The sequence below is a fragment of the Salvia splendens genome, chromosome 6, assembly GCF_004379255.2.
Source record: "Salvia splendens isolate huo1 chromosome 6, SspV2, whole genome shotgun sequence".
NCBI lineage: Eukaryota > Viridiplantae > Streptophyta > Magnoliopsida > Lamiales > Lamiaceae > Salvia > Salvia splendens.
In genome coordinates, this window is record NC_056037.1 from 35,576,916 (window position 1) to 35,595,770 (window position 18,855).

The window sequence follows — 18,855 nt, forward strand, 5'->3', positions numbered from 1 at the left end:
TTTGGCGGGAAAAGAGAGAGAGCGCTACAAATTGCAGATAGGTCCTCAAGAGTTTCGTATAATTGCATTTTGAAAGCCTTGGATTTCGGGAAATTACAATTCGGTGATGCTGTTGTAAAAATGTGGGATAATTACATGATTTATACAAATGTTTTATTTTGTTTTATATTAATACAAAACAATTTACCCCTTTTAAGAAGCATTCTACAATTAGTGATGCAATATATCATACGTTGTTTACTTTTTGTCAACATGATGCGTATAAAACATGAAACAAAAATGAATATTCTCATGCATACACGTAATGTATTAAAATGATATGTAGATATTTTTTTTTACTTATGTAAACTTCAAACTTTTTATATCTACATAAAACTACTAAATATTTTGTATAACTGTTGTGATTAACCCTAAAAATGTACTAGGCATTTTAATCTGCAAAACTTTTCTAATTTCAATCTAAGTTTTGGTAATTTTTTGGTTAAATTGGTCAAATCTCATGACTTTAAAAATCAGCATAAGAACTTGTTTGTTATTATCCCAAGCAAAAAAAATATTATTGATATTTTTCAATCAAGCGACAATATTTCTTTTAGGAAGACAATATCGTTTTAATTCATTTGCAATGACATTCACGTACAATAAAGTTGACTACCATATTCGATGCAATTTGACCGAAATTATTTGTGATGGGATAATTACAAACAAAAACAGAGTATAAAGTTCACGCTTCTCAAATTGATTTATTAAGTGAAGGGGCAAGACCAAAATTTAACCAAACTGCAATATACCCTTATTAATTAAAGTGTGAGTCTTTATCTTCAAGCAAGTGGTTGGATCAAGAGTGATTCCATGATTAGTAACAGGTGATTCTGTTATTAGCTGATTTTGCAACCAACAATTTACATCACACTCATATCATCAGATAGGATAAAGAGCCCAAAGGCTTACAAAAACTGGTTTTCTCTCAACCTCCGACAACCATCTGAGCTGCCTATAATCTTTCTATGGCCTCGGCTGGGAATAGCCCGGTGCGACTCATTTACAAAATCTCAAGTCTTGACGTAGTAGAACCAACAAGAGAGGGCTTGTGTTACTTGCCTACTTTGATTTTTCATCCCCGCCTTGCTCGGAAGTCTTTGCTAGCTTTGCTTGAACTAGTCTGTCCATCACAGGAGGCTCCAGAGGATTTGCATCCAGACAGCGCTCTGCACTGCTTACTATCACCTGTTCAATCACACCACATCGACATTCTAATTTATGTTGCGCAATCAAAATACAAACTAACAACCCGGCTATTCATTGAAAACTTAGCCATTTCCAAGAGAGATTGATGATGGCACCACTTACCTCATCTAGCAAGAAATCAACAGCAGCTTCATCTTCAGTTATATCTTTTAAAGTAGTCCTCAAAAAGTGAATGTCCAATTGAATCTGTTGAAATCCGCTTCGGTTAAAGGTTTGAAGCCTGACAAACTCTTGGAAGCTCTTCAAGGAAAGTTTAACTATTGTTGTTACGACAGATTCCTGCAAATCATAGGTAAATATCAATACACCATTGATCAGCTATTCATTCAGAGAATGATAGATCACAAGCTCATACTAGAAAAAAAGTGTCTCAACCTGTGTGTGCTCGACTTTTGTGAAGATTTCCATCTTTTGCTTAAACAATTTTGCTAGATGACTCTCCAGAAGTTGGCTTCTAGCCTTTTGAGTATTTGACCTGGTCAGTAGTCGGTCATCCCTCAGAGGATTGCTGCGTGAAGAAGTAGTGCTTCCGTTGCTGTTGTTACGACGATGCTTGTGAGTGAGGCCCTCAGGCAAAATTTGCTTCACTTCAGATCTTATCTCATCGAGCTTATGGATGATATCAAAAAATATCAATTCAAAATTTAATCATACTCCTATAAAATACAGAGTGGATAACAAGTGAAAGAAAAAGGGTATAAATGTCTCGTGGCAATGATGTGTGACTCAACTTTGTATTTCAAATTTTTTAAAAAACAGAAACAAATAAAGGCAAGAATAAAACATCTAGTTGAACTTATTACCTCTTGACGAAGTAAATCCACAAACATATGCACTTCTCTGGGTTCTTTATGCTGCAGAAACACGTGAGAAGTTAAATAGTCAGCTAGATCAGCTGTTGAAGTAAGGTGAAATAAAATTAAGCAATGGTGTCAATTACCTTCACCCAATTTGGGGCTGCAAACCTCTTCTTCAAGAGAACCGATATTTTCTGAGTTCTCATCTTTATGTACTGAAAAATGCAGTAACGGTCATTAAGAACTAACGCAGTTAATGAGCTACTTATTCCGACAAGAACAGCAGAATGCATTCATCAGGACATGAACAAAATATACAAAAGCATTATCCATCATTGAGGAACATTCATCCAAATTCAGTCAAGCACTACCAACCACACAAACAAGAATAGATGAAATCAAAAGCTTTACTTGAAGGTTTAGATCAAGAATACTCACAAGGTGCAAGAAACTTTCCCCAGATGACCGAAAGATGCGACAAATTTCAGCGGGATCAGTTGCGAGGCCACGGACCCCACCACCAGCAGAAAGTGAAGCTAGTTCCTGAACATTTGATTTGGGTGTCAGATACAATTCAAAACTATACATACATATTGACAGGATTCTGGGTTGGGTGGATCAGCTCCTTGCCTCTCTGATTCTGGGGATGGCAGTTTGTTCGATATAAAGAGTTAACTGTGCCAGTACAAGAACAAGCCCAGCAGATATTTTTTCTCCTTGCGTCTCCTCTATCAAATTAACATCTTGAAATGCTGTATTTTTCTTTCCAGAGAGCAAGAGGAAATAGCCATCAAGCTTTCTGAAGAAATCTTGGAACCCTTCATGGACCCAGCCGATTGTTAAGTCTCTCAACTTGAGTAGTAACTCTGGGTTTTCATCAAGCAACAGCCTGAAGTCCTGGGACAAAAGTATATAGTGATCATGAAGCAGCACCATTTTTTGTTATATCAGAAACCACATGAACATTTTAAGATGGTTATTTTATGATTATAATATTTCAAAGATAAAGCTCTAATCCTAATACACCAAGGGCACAAGGATTCTATTCAAACTGATTGCTTGTGCCCACTTCCAATCTTAGAAAATTTCAAGCTTCTAAACCATGGACTACAATATATTATCGGTCTATTCTTTACAATTAAATAAACCTGGTTTTGAAATAAATGTGAACGTACAAAAGTAAAGTTTGGTGAGAACTGAATGCTTCATCAAGGACATGTGAGCATAAAGTGTAACATCCGAAAATGATGAGGCATGTGTTAATGTGGAATTAAAGAAGAAAGCTATTACCAGCCCAAATACCTATTTTGGAGTCTGTCTGCATTTTTGTTTCCCTTATACAGTAATATTTACAAGTTTGAATAAAAAAAAGTGTCAAATCTAGAAAACCAATTGAAATTTAAAAGGGTGGACAAGCTTAACATATGTGAAATAAATTTCACATGATACAACTGATCCTGCCTTTAAGGGACACAGAGATGGCAAAGAATCAACACAGTTCATGGTAGTAAACTTTACATAATGGAAACAGTACAAGGGAGCAATGATCTATCCAGGAATTTATCTTTACCATTAAGGCATCCATACTGCCTTGGATCACTGACTTTTTGCTGGCTTCAAGGGCTGCACGCAACGGATATTCTACCCCCATCTCTTCTTTTACTGTAAATTGGTATTTCTTAAGGGTGTCTGGTAGATAAAAAGAAGCAAAAGTGAGCATTGACAACTAAAATTTCACAATGGCATTATCTCAAAAACCTTACAAAGTCCTAAGGATAGGACAAATTAGCTTTCAAATTTTCATTGTGTATGGTTTAACTGTCAGCAGTGAAATAGAATGTTGAGCCATCTGGAATGACTATCAAATACAAATAATGAAATCCATACATAAAAAGTTCAAGTATTCCTCTGAAATTAAATGAGATTTGGTGTATACTATAACATGGTACAGAGTCTACAAACCTGAGATATTCATCAAAAGCCGACTAAATGTGCTGCAGGTGTAATCTTTGATGGCAACACGAGCATGCTGGAAAAAATATTTACTATTTTATTGCGCAAAATAAACTGGAGTTGGCAATGCAATGTAGGTACTAGGTAGATAGCTGGTAGGAGCAGACAGAATTTGCTCTTGTACAGTGCCATTTAGCAAAAATGTCATTACCTGCAAAGCAAAATCTGGCAGGGAAGCTTCAGGTAGCACTTCATCCATAAGAAGCACATCAGTCCAGATAATGCCTGGAGAAATACAAAAGGCAAAAAATAGATGGAATCATGGAACCCACCAAAAACTTTTATTTATGCCTTTCATGTCTGTGCCACATAAGATATAAAAAATCATCTAACCAGCCTTTATTCATTCCGTCTATCATCTTAGCCTCTTGAGAGGATGTGGCCAACCGATACAGATATCAAATACACAAATATTTATGCCAAAAAATGAGTTCTCATTACAAGTTTAGGGTAATTACAAGCACATAACGATTGCTTCTTGAACTATTACAAGTCTACAGGTCAGCCTAAATGACAACTTCATACTCGAGCATATTTATATATATTAATCCTCTCTAGATAAATCACGGTTTTGTATGGCTTCATAAAACTATGAAAAAATTCTTAACGTCACAACCAGAGTACCATTATAGCTACACTTTCTTCCACCCCAAGAAAACCAGTGACCACAATCAACAGTGATATATGGTGGATAATGTTACTTACGGAGCATTGCCAAAAGATCTGCAGATCGGACATGCTTCATGATTTGTTGATGAATAGCTTCAAAATGCCTGATGTTTAGGTTTAAAGTCTAATCTCAGAGCAAATATGAGAACTTAACACAACTCATAACACAAAAAGATGTACAATAGCAAAATTATCATAAAAGCAGCTGTACTTCTTAACGAGGTCTTGTCCGAGATTACATAGCTGTGGTTCCGAATGCAAGAATATCGCTTTATAAGCTCGAATGGCTTCCGCAAATTCATGAACTGATGCCTGAAAGTAAACAATAATTTGTAATCAAAATGATGATACTTGAAGCCTACATATCTAAACTTTTGATAGTAGTCGAAACATATTCAAGTGCATGCAGAGAAAAACAAACTGTGAAGAATGGCGACTATTCAATTAATCTGATTTCTTTAAGTACATTGCTTACAGCAGGTGCCTATATAAAATATGATGAATGTAATTTGCAACCCAACTGTTGCTGAATCATCTGTGTTCAAAACATGCATAAGCAAAATCAAAGTTGCCAATTCCTCTCACCTCATGTGTGGTAGTAGAAGCAGAATTCTGGTTAATAGACTCATCAACATTAACAGGCACATTTGTTAACTCCTTGTATTCCAGATCAAGGTCCACAAGAAACTGCTTCAACTTCTCAAACAATTTAACCTTCAGATTTTCAACCTATTCACCAAAATGTGAAAAACAATTAGCAAAAGATTATTGACATCATGGTAGACAAAAATAGAACATTCACATACTTTCTCCGCAAGACACAAACCTATTGAAGCCTTATATTCCAAGAAACTCCAGCCCTAAAAAACCTATTTTCTAATTTGTAATGCATGGGACAGTGTGTCACTAATTAGAATATGTTATCAAGAAACAAAACCTTAAGATACGAACCAGAAAAACAATTAACAAAAGATTATTGATATCAAAAGCAGAATAGCATAGAGTTCATAAAATTTCCCACATGACCAGCAACCCGAAATATAAAAGAGTAAATTCCCAGAAAGACCTACATTAAAAACCTTATTTGCTTAGTTTGTAATGCATCGCACATAGTGCATCAGAAGTTAGAACATGTTACTGAGATTCGAGAAACAAAAGCTTTGGATACAAACCGGAAAGTCCAACTTCTTAAGAAGCATGACAGCCTCAGCTCTTGCTTGTATTGACTCAGAATCTGAGAAAACTAAACCCTGAAAGAAACACTCAAGAGTTAACATCTGATTGATACAGAGAAAAAAAGGTAAGGGACGGAAACCCTTTAGCACAAAACAACTCTTACCTTGCATTTTTTACCCTTTTAAGAAGCAGTCTACAATTAGGCGTATGTTCATTTCTACTGTAAAAAGATTACATGTAGCTTCCCAGTATGCATACTAATACTAAAGAGATCAAAATTAGGCCATTATGGGAAACTGATATTCCTTAATCTTCCAAACCTAATTCTTTCACCATTAAAAGTATTAATAAATCCTGGTGATACTACTCAACTTTCAGTGAGATATAAGTAAGTGTGTGAGAAAGAGCGAACATGTACTTTGTTGAAGGCAGGGACTGTTCAACTACCAGTAAATGATCTACGCTGCTGTGTTGGTGAACCAGAAATACTACCAAGGCTTAAATGTTTAGGTTCTGAGAGTGAACGAAAGCATCGTCACTCCCCGCAAGGATTACAAAGTGATAAACTCCACAATAGTGAAGATAGCTGCGTAAAAAAGTAAAAGGGCATGCCTGCAAGTTTTTTATAATTACTGACACTGCTTCTTCTGATGCACGTTTACAGTCTAGAAAGGAAGAATCCCCATATGCCTGATCATAGTAAGGAGAGGTCAGAGATAGGGCAGTTACTGATGAAATGCAGAGTTCAATTATGCTGAGTTACGCAACAGCGTGTGAATATGTACAGATTCACAGAAAATTCAAAGGCATGATAGACGATGTAAGGAGAAGACCTTGAAGATTGGAGTGGCTCCTGTATAAAACTTTACTGCATCAGCATAGGCCTCTGACTTGATACACTTCTGAAGTCTTGTAGGTAGATCATAAATAAACTGCTCTACCAACAAAATATAACATATTTGTAATTCTTGCATGACCATCCAATTATACAGGGTATATGAGAAACATAACAACTCTAGTACCTGAACTTTTCGAAGCAGATTGCGTGTGCGGTGCAACTTCTCTATATGTTCTCTCTTTTCGAAAAGAGAAGTATTGACTCCATCGCTCCTAGATTGCACGGATGTTATCTGGAAAATTAACAAGTGAATCTCTGATATAATTTGGGGTTAATTGCAAAAGAATTTACCACATTAAGGTATTTTTGCATTTTAATCATATTTTTTAAATTTTGCGATAACAGAACAAACTTCCAATCAGTTGCAATTCCTTGTCGGCCTCTAAATTCAGCAAAATTAAAGTGAAACTAAACCGGAACTAGACGCCTATCAATCCGATGGTGCACCAGTTCAGATGCCATGTTGTCATGAATGAGGGGGGCGGGGGGTCAGTTTTCGTTATCTGCATTGCTAAAATATTATATGCTATATGTGATTAAATCGCAAAAAAAACTAATGCCATGAATTTTCTAGTTACTGATCTTTATGTTTGATATACAATTATTTTGAAAGTCCGCAAAGTTCTATTTGACAGAAACCAAAACGAATCTATACAAAACACCTTTTCCAGAAGCTGTTCCATGTTTGTCTCCATGCCAACAATATTATTTTTCATCCTACAAAAATGGAAATAATTAGGTTGACCTGGCAGATTATCATATAGAAAAAAGTAAGAAAAAAAAATTCAATACTAAGTAAACACAAATGAAGAGTTGTGTGGACCGTCCTCTTGGGCATGAGGATGTTCACAAACAAAAAAAAAGGGAGACTAGTCCTTCGAATAAGAAAAGTTACTTCTTTATTGTATCTGTTGCACTGATGAATTTGTTGTAGTTCTCATACACCAACATTTGAAGGTCAGTGTCTAGATTTTTAATCTCTGCAGACATTTCCACATGCTTCTGAAGAAGACCCTCCAGGCTTGACTTTTGTACCTACATAATCAGTCACGGAAATAAGTTAAGGGAAACAACATATAGACGAAAGGCTCCATATTTTAGCAGATTCAAGAAAGCAGGTTCATTCTCACCAGTTAGTGAGCAGAAAACACAAAAATACACTGAATATGAATTTCTACATTGGCAAAATGCTATGAGCAGTCCAGTCTGGCCATTAGTTTTTCTTTTTTCTTTTTTGGCATCCGATAGACATTTGGAAGCAACGGAAATGGAGAAAATGGTTGAAATTTTTGAATAACAGTTCCGGTCCCCATAATAACAAAGCCCACATACATGTTTCTCACACATAACAGATCCTAAATACATTTTATATCAACCCATGGTTAAGTATCCTATATCGTTTATCTGTCTTGTGTCATTTATCTTATATCAGCATCCAAACAACAATCAAGATATCATGTAATATTTTTTCCAACTTATATAAATCACAGAGAAGAAGTTTCGTTAATGATGTTGAATGCATGATCAAATTGTAGCAGAACGGTCACATCACCAATCCTATGGTCACTACTTAAAGTTTAACCGTACTCCACATAATTATCTGTTCCTTCCACCCAATTTTGAGATGGCCAATGCACACACCCCTCAACTTAAGTCGTCTATATTCCCTCAACTAAGCATCATTCATAAAATTGCACAAAACACGCAATGTAGCAATTTCATAGCCAGCGCACCACTCAATTACTCGTGGAACAAGGCAAAAATGAAGAAATTCACAACCAGTCACGGACAATTAACATCGCTGAATCGACAAAATTATTCAAAATTGAAGTGAGGAACGCACGAGGAGATTCATGTACTGATCTGCGTCGAATGAGGTGGTGTTGATGGTATCAAGCGTGGCGAATCTAGAAACAGCGTTGTGCGGCGGCGATCCGGGAATCGATTGATCGGGAGTGTAGAAACTGGAGAGCAGATCTCTCATTCGCTTGGCCTTGTCGTCCATCGGCAGTGCTCCTTCCAGCTCCATATTTTGTCGCAGTTCAGCTACTGCTTTCGGCGATTTGTGTGACCTGTGTTGATCGAAGGAAGAGAGAGATTTGGAAGTCCAGATGCAGACGCGGTGAAACTAAGCATTCAATACATTATTTTTTCTTCTAGTTTTTCCAGCGCCAGAAACTAACTACTCCTACAAGGTTACAAAATTACAAAATTGATATTTCTTCTAACACATAATTACCCACAAATTTTAACTGCATATCCATTTTCCTCTACCCTGTGTAGTCTTCAGTGATGCGTATTATCTTTGTTAAATACTACTCCGGTTTCATATTGTGTGACTTTGTTCAAAATTTTCAAATTTTAAATTGCATAATATTAAAGGAGGAGTCAAAATGAAATACTTGTTAGTTTTATATGACGAAGGCAATATAAAAAAGGAAACAGAATGCAAAAAAAAAAAGAAGACAGAAATGTGAGCAAAAATTTATGATTTAAAATGTTAGCAATGCTTTCTTGTTCTCCTGTCAAATCTGAATTGATCAATTTATCTTTAAAATATAATTTGTTTTCTATTCCTTAAAAATAGAAAATCTTTGTTATTTTAGAATATTCCTTAAAAATAGATTAATTTTATTTAAGGAATCGTTTTTCTCTCTATTAAGGTGGATCTTACTCTTTCACTAATAATATTACAAGTTTTTTTTATTTTCTATCTCTTTTATTTTATTAATTATATGTTAAAATTCGTTCATTTCAAATGTTATCTATTTTTTAGGGAGGAGGAAATAATTAGTAAATTAAGGGGTGTTCGGTTGACAAAATTAAATCTCATGATTAAATATGTATCATGTTTGGTTCATAAGATTGAACCTCACAACTTAATCCTAGATAAATAGTCTCATGATAATTAGTCATAATCTCCCCCTCCAATTAAAATAATCCCACAATTTAATTCTACATGGATAGTCTCATAATATTAGTCATGGCACCTGAACAACACCTAAGTAAGAAAAATAATAAAGCGGAGTATAAAGGTAAAAAGATAATAAAATATAAAAACAAGGTAAAAAAGTATAAATTCATTATTTTTTGTTAACAAAAAAATTAATAATGATAATCCACAAACAAAAGTGATTATCTCATTTTGTAATATGCAATCATTTGCATCGACTTAAAAAAATGTGACAGAAGAAGATATATCGTGTGCGGAATTCGCATTTTTGAGCGAAGATTCCCTCACTTAGCTGTAAATTATATACAACGCCACGTATTTCACCGACGCATAATTAAATCCAAATTCAACTCTTTGTAACATAAATTTAATGCAAAAAACCCCCTAAAATCGCATCACTTTTCCTATAAATACCACCTTCCTCAACCTTAAAAATCTTCCCTCGCCATCTTTTGGAACTGCAGCTGTAAGGTTAGCACGATTTGCGTTTCTCTTTTTTTTTGTTTTTTTTTTGGTTTCCTTTTTTTAGTATTTTGAGTTTCTGTTCGTTTTATTTATATTTATGCGTCTGGTTTAATTGTTGAAATCTGGTTCTGTCTTCCCGATCAGTGATGTAATCGTTTTTTTTGTTTTCGCTTCTCATTTCATCTGCAGATTGGTTTCTGATCGGAGCGGTCTGATTTGTGATTCGTAGAGATTTTGTCGACTTTATTTTATTTTTATTGCGAATTTGAGACGTTTTCGATTAGGTTATGAGACGATGCTGAGGAATAAGATTAGAGCTCTTCACTCATTCTCGGCAGTTTTCCTCTATTGGTTCTATGAATTTGCACGCTAAGCCCTAATTTTGTTCACCTGTATCAGTTATATTTTTATTTTTATTATAGTATTGATTTATTTAATCAGATCTAGTGAAAACTGCTATTGAGTTTAGTAAGCATTATTTGATTGTAAATATTCGGTCGGCTCGATCATTACTGCGATAACATTTTGAGGAATGGCTTCGAAACAATTGCCAACGAGCCCAGGCTCGGACGGTGATGAAAGGAAGAGGAAGCGCAAGCTGTCCAATCGCGAATCAGCGCGTAGGTCTCGGATGAAGAAGCAGCAGCGCTTGGATGAGCTGCTTGAAGAGGAGGGCCGGATAAAGGAGGAGAACAAGAAGCTGAGCCAGATGATTGATGCCACTACTCAGCTGCACTTGAATGTCGCGTCCAACAATAATGTGCTGAGGGCTCAGATTGCTGAACTCACTGACCGCCTCAGGTCGCTCAATTCTGTGCTTCAGATTGCCTCTGAGGTGAGCGGCTTCGTGATTGATATCCCGGACATCCCGGATACATTGCTCGAGCCATGGCAGCTGCCTTGCCCGATTCAGTCTGCCCCTGCTTCTGTCGATATGTTCCAATGCTGAAATGGTGGCGAATGATGCTTGTGATGGTGAAGGTTGATGTTGTAGTATTAGGTGCAGTCCCATATGTTGGTCCTACAATTGTTATCACAAGAAAGATTAGGTGGTTCTTGGATTTGCTCATTTGCATTGTTCTTATGAATTCTATTTAATTGAAATTCCTCATCTTTATGCTATTGATTGATTGATCTTTGTAAAATTGAAAGATCCACAAGTAGTACTAGTATTCTGATAGCTGCAGTTTCGTCGTGTAGATCCATTTCTCTTTCGTGCTTTTGGTTCTAGCAACGTTGCTATGCAGCTAGAGACAATTTGGTTTTGTTTGTGCTTATGATCCTTGATTCTCTCTTTGTAAGAATGTGTGTGTATAAAAGTTTGTTTTTTTGTGTTTATATATAGAGTTTTGATGCTAGCAATGTTATTATCCAGGTACATAGCCAGAGTGTTCATTATGTTTATGATGATTATGCTTATGTTGCCTCATTATTCCTCTGTGATTGTCTCTGTTCATTGTGTGAACTGTTAGTTTAGATAATTGTAGTAAATAACATACTTTCATTTCACACATACCAAATCTTGATCTTTGTTTCATACATTAGTTGAAGGGCTTTAACTGAAGCCTTACAACAGCATAGAAGCATAGGTTTGAAATCAAGAAACACAAGCTAGTCATCATAACTTCTGCACTCATCTGTCTCTGGATTATCCTTGCAATAGTTATCCAATGGATCAGCGTCCTTGAGCTTGTCTCTAGCATGGCTGACCGCCGCACTCAGCTCCTCCACCTCGTCCCACGCGGCCTTGCATTCACCGCTGACGGGGTCCTCCGAGCAGGTCTCCTGTGCATTCTTGATGCTCTCCTCCACCTTCCCGGACAGCTTGTCGGGTACAGCTGCTGCGTACATCCGGCCGCTGGCGAGTCTCCTCCATGGGGGGGTTGGGACTGAGAGTTTGATGGGGTGAGATGTTGATGGATCTGTTGTTTTGGACAAGTTTTTTGGAGTGGTTGTGATGCTCACTCTAGAGATAGCTGCCATTGCAAGATTTGGTGTGAATACAATGGGAACAAAGGCAGATCTTGAGAAAAAAATAATCTAGTAATGGTTATAAACAAGGTGTGGAAGAATTGTGGACACTGATTTCTTATCATATTTGCACCAATCATAAGCCTCCACATATGTTTTATTGGATGATATAATATGAAAGTGTCATTTTTAATGGTTAGTTTTCATGAACCTAACTTGGGCTATTCTGTAGTGGGGACAAATGGGAAATCACATGTTTATATATCACACGTTACATTCTGATCGGCAGCACGTTAGTCATTTTTGTCTTCAAATTGTGCACTTTTTCTTTTAGTAGTAATTAATTTTTTTCCCAAGAGATCTGTCGATTTCCTATTCTGATGAACTGAAATCATTTTCTTACATTGAGAATTTGTAATATGAAAAATATGCATCCCATGAATACGACAAATTATGGACTAATTTTAATTGATTGTGCAGTGTACATCAAATTAAAGAGAAAAATGGTGTGGTGTAGGGGTGTGCATTCGGATTTCGGTTCGATTTTTTGCCAAAACCGAAAAACCGAATTTAGTTTAAAATCCAAACCGAACCGAACCCGAAAAATCGAACTTAAAAAACTGAAAAACCCGAACAAAACAAAAAAATCCGAAAAAATATAGTATAATATTAATATATATGTAATTTATTTTATTTTATATATACTAATAGAATATATATATATATATATATATATAATATAAAATTAGTAATACATATAATATATATTATATAGTAAATATATTAAAAGAATATATATATATATATATAATATAATATATTAAATTAATAAAATATATTTACATAGGTAACTCTATATAGGGATGTGATCAATTGCTAACTAATTAGCAATCTAAAATTAAGATCAATTTTTAACCATTAGATTAGGAGATCTGGTAGTTGATATAATGCCAAGTAGATTATATTTTAAATTTAAATAATTATTGAATAAAATTAAAGGATATTAATGTCGATTCTCTCTTATTAAAATTATCTCAAAACTTTAAATTTACGTAACTCGCTCGAGTCAAATTATTTTTTCACAAAAAATATATCAATTTAAAGGTAATTTTATAAGGATTCTAACGAGATCTCAATTGCTTATGTTCCGACCACGTTCGGATGATGGGATTTGATGATTTTTATTTCAGTTTTCGTATATGTAGATAAGCAGATTTTTATCAATAAATACATCAAAAAATCTCAATATAATGCATGTAAAATCTCAATATAATGCATATAAAATCTCAACATAATGCATGTAAAATCTCAATATAATGTATATAAAATCTCAACATAATGCATGTAAAATCTCAATAAAATTGTGTTGATATTTTCGTGTGCTTGTGTTGAAATACTCATGTCATTGTGTTGATATTTGTAATACACTATGTTGATATAAAAAAACACGAAAATTATGATATGATAATAGAATGACGATCTTACCCTTTTGTTGATATTTGTTTTACTATTTATTGAAATTCGTAAGATTTAATCTCATCCACCCATTTTGAAATCTAATTGTGAAGATTTGGTCTTGATTTGGATTATGATGCTATAAGCAATAGAAGACGACTCTCTCTCTCTCTCTATATATATATATATAATTCGATTTTTCAGTTTTTTTCTTCGCCCGAACCGAACCGAACTGAAAAACCGAAATTTTTGTATTTTCTAAACTGAACCGAATCGAAAAACCAAAAAAACGGAACCAAATTTCAAAATTTTCGTTTGGTTCGGTTCGGATATTCGGTTTCCGGTTTTTTTGCTCACCCCTAGTGTGGTGAAATAAATGGAAACTCAATATTCCCCAAAAATAAATTCAGAAAACCTCAATTTTGGGAGAGTGGACACCAAGGCTCTCCTCGAGTACTTCTAGTTACAACAAAAGAACTAGGAATTGTGCAATTTTGTAATGTCAGGCCTCGATCCAGCTCTTATTTTGCCATCGAACTCACGTTATCTTGAACAATTTCTTCATTTTGAAAAGTAATCTGGTTTCTTCAGTAGACAGTTCATCCTGGAAATGAGTGAGTGAGTAGTAGTGTTTTTTTTAAGTACATCAAGTGATTTTATTGAGATCTTGCTCACAAGCTCATCATCCATCTCAAAATGTCTCCCAAATATTTTCTGCTGCTCCTCTAATTATCTGAAAAGAATAATCTTAATACACTACAAGTGCAGGGAAAAAATGACACTTCATATTATAAGAGTAGCCACAAAATACAATTGTTGAGCAGCAATGTGAAGACTTTATTTGTTGAAATAACATAAATGAAATCCATTTCTAATGAAAAAAATTAGAAATGTCAACACAAGTACAAGTAACTCATTTTATCACACAGATGCTTACAAGGTATGCGCACGTGGGCCGGGTGGATACATAGGTGCTTGCACGGTACGCGCACCTCTCCAACCATTTTTATTAAAACACCGATATTGGCATAATTATGTTTCTCTTTTCCACATTTTAAAACTTGTTAATTAGAATTTGTTAGTAAGAGTATACTTTTAATTTCCTTCTTTATGAATAATCCTTTGAATTCTTCTACATATCTTTCATTTCTCCTAATACTCACAACAATTATTCCCACAATTGCACTCAAAGGAGTTGATCCGATCAATCTCAACTTTTTTTTTTTGAATAAGAAATTTAGAAAAACCACATGAAAATTAAAAGTCATACTACAATCTAGATGATAAATATAATTAAAAGGTTGTTAAATTCATGCAAAGGCTATTTGATTGCCACTTACATCTACATCTTCAATGCCAAGCAAATCTTGCACTTTCTTTTCCTTCGCTACCTTAAAGCACATTGTATCTCCATCTTGCACTTTCCTTTCTCTCGCTACCTTAAAACAAATTGTATCTCCATCCACATTGATTGATGCATAAAAAATAAAACTTTTATTTTAAATTTTCAGTATATTCTTACGTTAATTAAAGCTAATGCTTTTACCTATTTTTATTGTTAGCTCAGAATATTCTTTCATGATTTAATATTTTAACCAATACCGACGAATACTAACTGTTTAGTTCAAGCGTAATGAACCAAAACTAATTTAAACTATTTTTTGAAGAATTAAATCAACTTATCTTTATCAATACAAGTAAAAGTGACTTATATTATCACACAATTACTCCCTCCGTTCCATAGTAACGGAGACGTTTCTTTTCGACACGAAGAGTAAGAAAAATTGTGTTAGGTGAGTAAGTAAATGAAGAAATAAAGTGAAAAATGAAAAAGGTAGAGAGATGGAGAGAGAGAAAAAGTAAGAGAGAGTAAAGTATGTGTGGAAAAATGTGTTGACTTTTACTAAAAAAGGAAATGACTCTATTACTATAGAACGTACCAAAATGACAAAATGACTCTATTACTATGGAACGGATGGAATACCATATAGTATAAATCTCCGATGCTTGCAAGTGCATGCGCAGTAGAAATGGAAATAGGAATGCACGTGTAACGGAAATAAGTGATCATTTTAAAAATCAGCTAAAAAAATCATGAACTTTGAATTTATTTGCAATCATCTCAAAAAAAAAAATTGATCGCATAGGCATGTAGATGTTTTACAAGTGAATGGTGTTGTTTCATTTATAAATACTACTATATCATTTAGCTCGTTAACGGTACCATATAAGATTTCTAGGTTATCGTACTAAGTACAATTATATCAAAAAATCGTCATTGATTATTGTGAACAAATTCAAATTCTATGACTTTTCAATTAACTTTTAAAATTGTCATATCAGCCAAAAATTTGATTAAATTTCATAATTATTCCTAGTACTACTATATAATTTTCATGTGAATTTTGTTTGCATGAACAAGGTATCTTGTGATTCTTTTCTTTGCCCCCAACAAACCACAATCAACCTTAAGTTTAACAAACTGCAAGAATTCTCATACATCCTGAAGAATCAAATACAGAATCGACGCGAGATTCACGAACAAATGTGGGACGATATTATTACGAATACAAAGCAAACGAAGGCGATTACAACACACTATCACTTAGCTCGCTACTCAATCGGAGAAAACAACTCGATTGTGGATCACTCACCTAGCTAGCTCAAGAATCACAAAGTGTATTCACTTCTCTATCTAGTTTCTTGAATCACACGAATATATGGAGAAAAACAAGATGTGAAACTGAAAACTGAAAAACTAGTCGTTGTAACTGAACGAGCTGTTCAAATACAACGGTTGGTAGCCGAGCTTAATCGAGCTCGGTGTTGGAGAAGGTTAATCGAGTTCGGTGTTAGCCGAGCTTAATCGAGTTCGGTGTTAGCCGAGCTTAATCGAGTTCGGTGTTAGCCGAGCTTAATCGAGTTCGGCCCTCAATAATGACTTGGGCCGATGGTTGGTCCAGCCACACCAAAACCCAACAAATCTCCACCTTGGCTGCATCCACCATCCGGCCAGCCAAAACTCCACCTTCACCAAAATTCCCTCATCTTCTTGCAGTCAAGTTAACCAAGTCTAAACAATGCTCGAACTTAGCACTTGGTAGGGGTTTAGTCATCATGTCAGCTGCATTTTCAGAGGTGTGGACCTTCTTGACTGCCACCACGCCTTTGCTTATCTCATCTCTTACAAAATGAAGTTTGATGTCGATGTGCTTACTTTTCTCATGGAAAGTCTGGTGCTTGGCCAAGCTAATGGCGCTGTTGCTGTCACACAAGATAGTTACAGCCTCTTGCACCAAAGTCTATATGCCTTAGCACCATCTTGGTAGCCAAGGAAAATGCATTTTAGTGCTCTAGGTTCTAGCTTTCCTTGCCTTGTGTGAGCAAAGGCTCTACAACCAAAAATCCTAAGCTTCTCATAACCTCATAGGCTTCCATACCATCTGCCATCTGGAGTATCAAAACCAATGGCTGAGCATGGACATTTATTGATCAATTTGGCTGCTGTGGAGACAGCTTCTGCCCAGAATTTCTTAGGCACTCCAGATTCAAAAATCATGCATCTTACTCTCTCAAGGAGAGTCCTATTCATTCTCTCCGCGGTTCCATTTTGTTGTGGATTCCCCGGAGCTGTCCTATGCCTCTTCACTCCCCTTTGCACACAGAAGTTATCAAATTCCCTTGATAGGAACTCAAGCCCGTTGTCTGTCCTCAGACACTTCAAGCCATGCCCTTTCTCAACTTCAACTGCCTTGTACCATGCACTGAACTTGCTGAATGTGTCTGACTTCTCCTTGAGGATCCATACCCAAACCTTCCTGCTATAGTCATCTACTACACTCAAGAAGTACCTTCCACCACCTATGGAATTAACCGGGCTAGGACCCCATAGATCACTGTGACAATAATCCAGAGGTCTTGTGGAGTTGTGCTTTCCTGAGCCAAAAGGCAATTTCTTTCCCTTTCCCAGTAAGCAAGACTCACACATTTTTACACTCTCCCTATCATCACATGCAAAAACGCCCTTCTTGATCAATTCTTTAAGCCCTTTATCACCCACATGGCCTAATCTCTTGTGCCACAACACCAGATTCTGTTCCTCAGCAACATAGGAATCTCCCACAATGACCTCAGCCTCCAGATAATATAATCTATTTATCCTAGAGGCTGACATAACAATAGCACCACCATTCATAATCCTCATACTCCCACCAGAAAATACACAAGAAAATCCTTTCATTTCAATCACACCAACAGATACAAGGTTCCTCTTAATAGTAGGTATATACCTTACTTCAGTCAGCAATTTAATAGAACCATCATGCACCTTAAAACGAATATTACCAATGCCTTTAACAACACACACCTGGTTGTTGCCGAGCAAGACTGATCCCTGTGCTTCAGTCAGGTTCTCAAACCAATTCTTGTGGCTGCATATGTGGAAAGAGCACCCGGAGTCCACGATCCAAGAGTCTGCAATGGGCCTCTCAGTCACATTCATGACCTGAGCCGGCTCCAAATCTGCTGCACAGTCAGCAGTGTTCTGATCAGAATTGCCATCAGCCTGCTTCTTCTTTAAGGCCCAGCAATTTTTCTTGATGTGCCCAGGTTTCTTGCAATAGTTGCAAGACCTGGACTCCTTCTGATCCCACTCCCTTTGGCCTTTTCCTTTCCATTTTTCAGAACCCTGCCTCTTCCATTTTTCAGGTTTCTTGATATTGGCTTTCACGTTCAAGCTTTCCCCAGCCTGATCACGCAGTCTTGTTGAAGAACTCTGAAAATCCTTCAATTTCAGGGCCGAATACACCTCTTCATAGGTGATCTTGGAGTCTCTTCCAAGGAGTATAGCGTCCTTGAATTGTTCGAAGCTCTTCGGTAATGAATTGAGAAGCATAAGTGCTTTATCTTCATCCTTGATCTGCTCATCGATGTTCTCCAGATCATCCATGCATTTACCAAAATCTTCGAGCTGCTCCAAGATGCTCTTCGCCTCTGATATCTGGAAGGTGAAAAGCTTCTGTTTCAGATGAAGGCGATTTGCAAGAGACTTCGTCATATAGATGGACTCAAGCTTCCTCCATACTGCCGCAACGGTCTCCTCCTTCGAAACCTCCCTCAGGACTCGATCGCTGAGACTCAGGATCAGAGTGCTATACGCCTTTTGTTGAAGTTCTTGAGCCTTTGGATCGACCTTTTCATCCGCACCCTTG

At 36.0% G+C, this 18,855-nt stretch overlaps 3 protein-coding genes across 4 annotated transcripts; 1 reads left to right on the forward strand and 2 right to left on the reverse strand.

Annotated features, from left to right (window-relative positions):
* Positions 1-770: 770 nt before the first annotated feature.
* Positions 771-9,067, reverse strand: LOC121809930 (vacuolar protein sorting-associated protein 51 homolog). 2 transcript variants are annotated; one of them, XM_042210778.1, is made up of 20 exons: positions 8,645-9,065; positions 7,697-7,836; positions 7,464-7,518; positions 6,926-7,033; positions 6,737-6,835; positions 6,516-6,593; positions 5,900-5,977; positions 5,313-5,456; positions 4,939-5,039; positions 4,764-4,831; positions 4,210-4,283; positions 4,008-4,074; positions 3,616-3,734; positions 2,676-2,942; positions 2,484-2,588; positions 2,189-2,260; positions 2,052-2,102; positions 1,624-1,857; positions 1,351-1,527; positions 771-1,227 (listed from the first exon to the last, which is right to left on the reverse strand). In XM_042210778.1, the coding sequence occupies exons 1-20, from the start codon at positions 8,828-8,830 to the stop codon at positions 1,102-1,104; spliced, it is 2,349 nt and encodes a 782-aa protein (XP_042066712.1). In that variant the 5' UTR covers positions 8,831-9,065; the 3' UTR covers positions 771-1,101. The 2 variants fall into 2 exon arrangements, with proteins under 2 accessions (XP_042066712.1, XP_042066711.1); XM_042210777.1 differs by having other exon boundaries at positions 6,737-7,033; positions 8,645-9,067.
* A 1,009-nt stretch (positions 9,068-10,076) lies between these two features.
* On the forward strand, positions 10,077-11,341 carry LOC121806763 (bZIP transcription factor 53-like). The gene is made up of 2 exons (XM_042206894.1): positions 10,077-10,225; positions 10,409-11,341. Exon 2 carries the CDS (start codon positions 10,752-10,754, stop codon positions 11,166-11,168), a length of 417 nt encoding a protein of 138 aa, XP_042062828.1. The 5' UTR covers positions 10,077-10,225; positions 10,409-10,751; the 3' UTR covers positions 11,169-11,341.
* Positions 11,342-11,700: 359 nt separating this feature from the next.
* On the reverse strand, positions 11,701-12,251 carry LOC121806764 (calvin cycle protein CP12-1, chloroplastic-like). The gene has a single exon (XM_042206895.1). The coding sequence runs from the start codon at positions 12,200-12,202 to the stop codon at positions 11,831-11,833; it is 372 nt and encodes a 123-aa protein (XP_042062829.1). The 5' UTR covers positions 12,203-12,251; the 3' UTR covers positions 11,701-11,830.
* Positions 12,252-18,855: the final 6,604 nt, after the last annotated feature.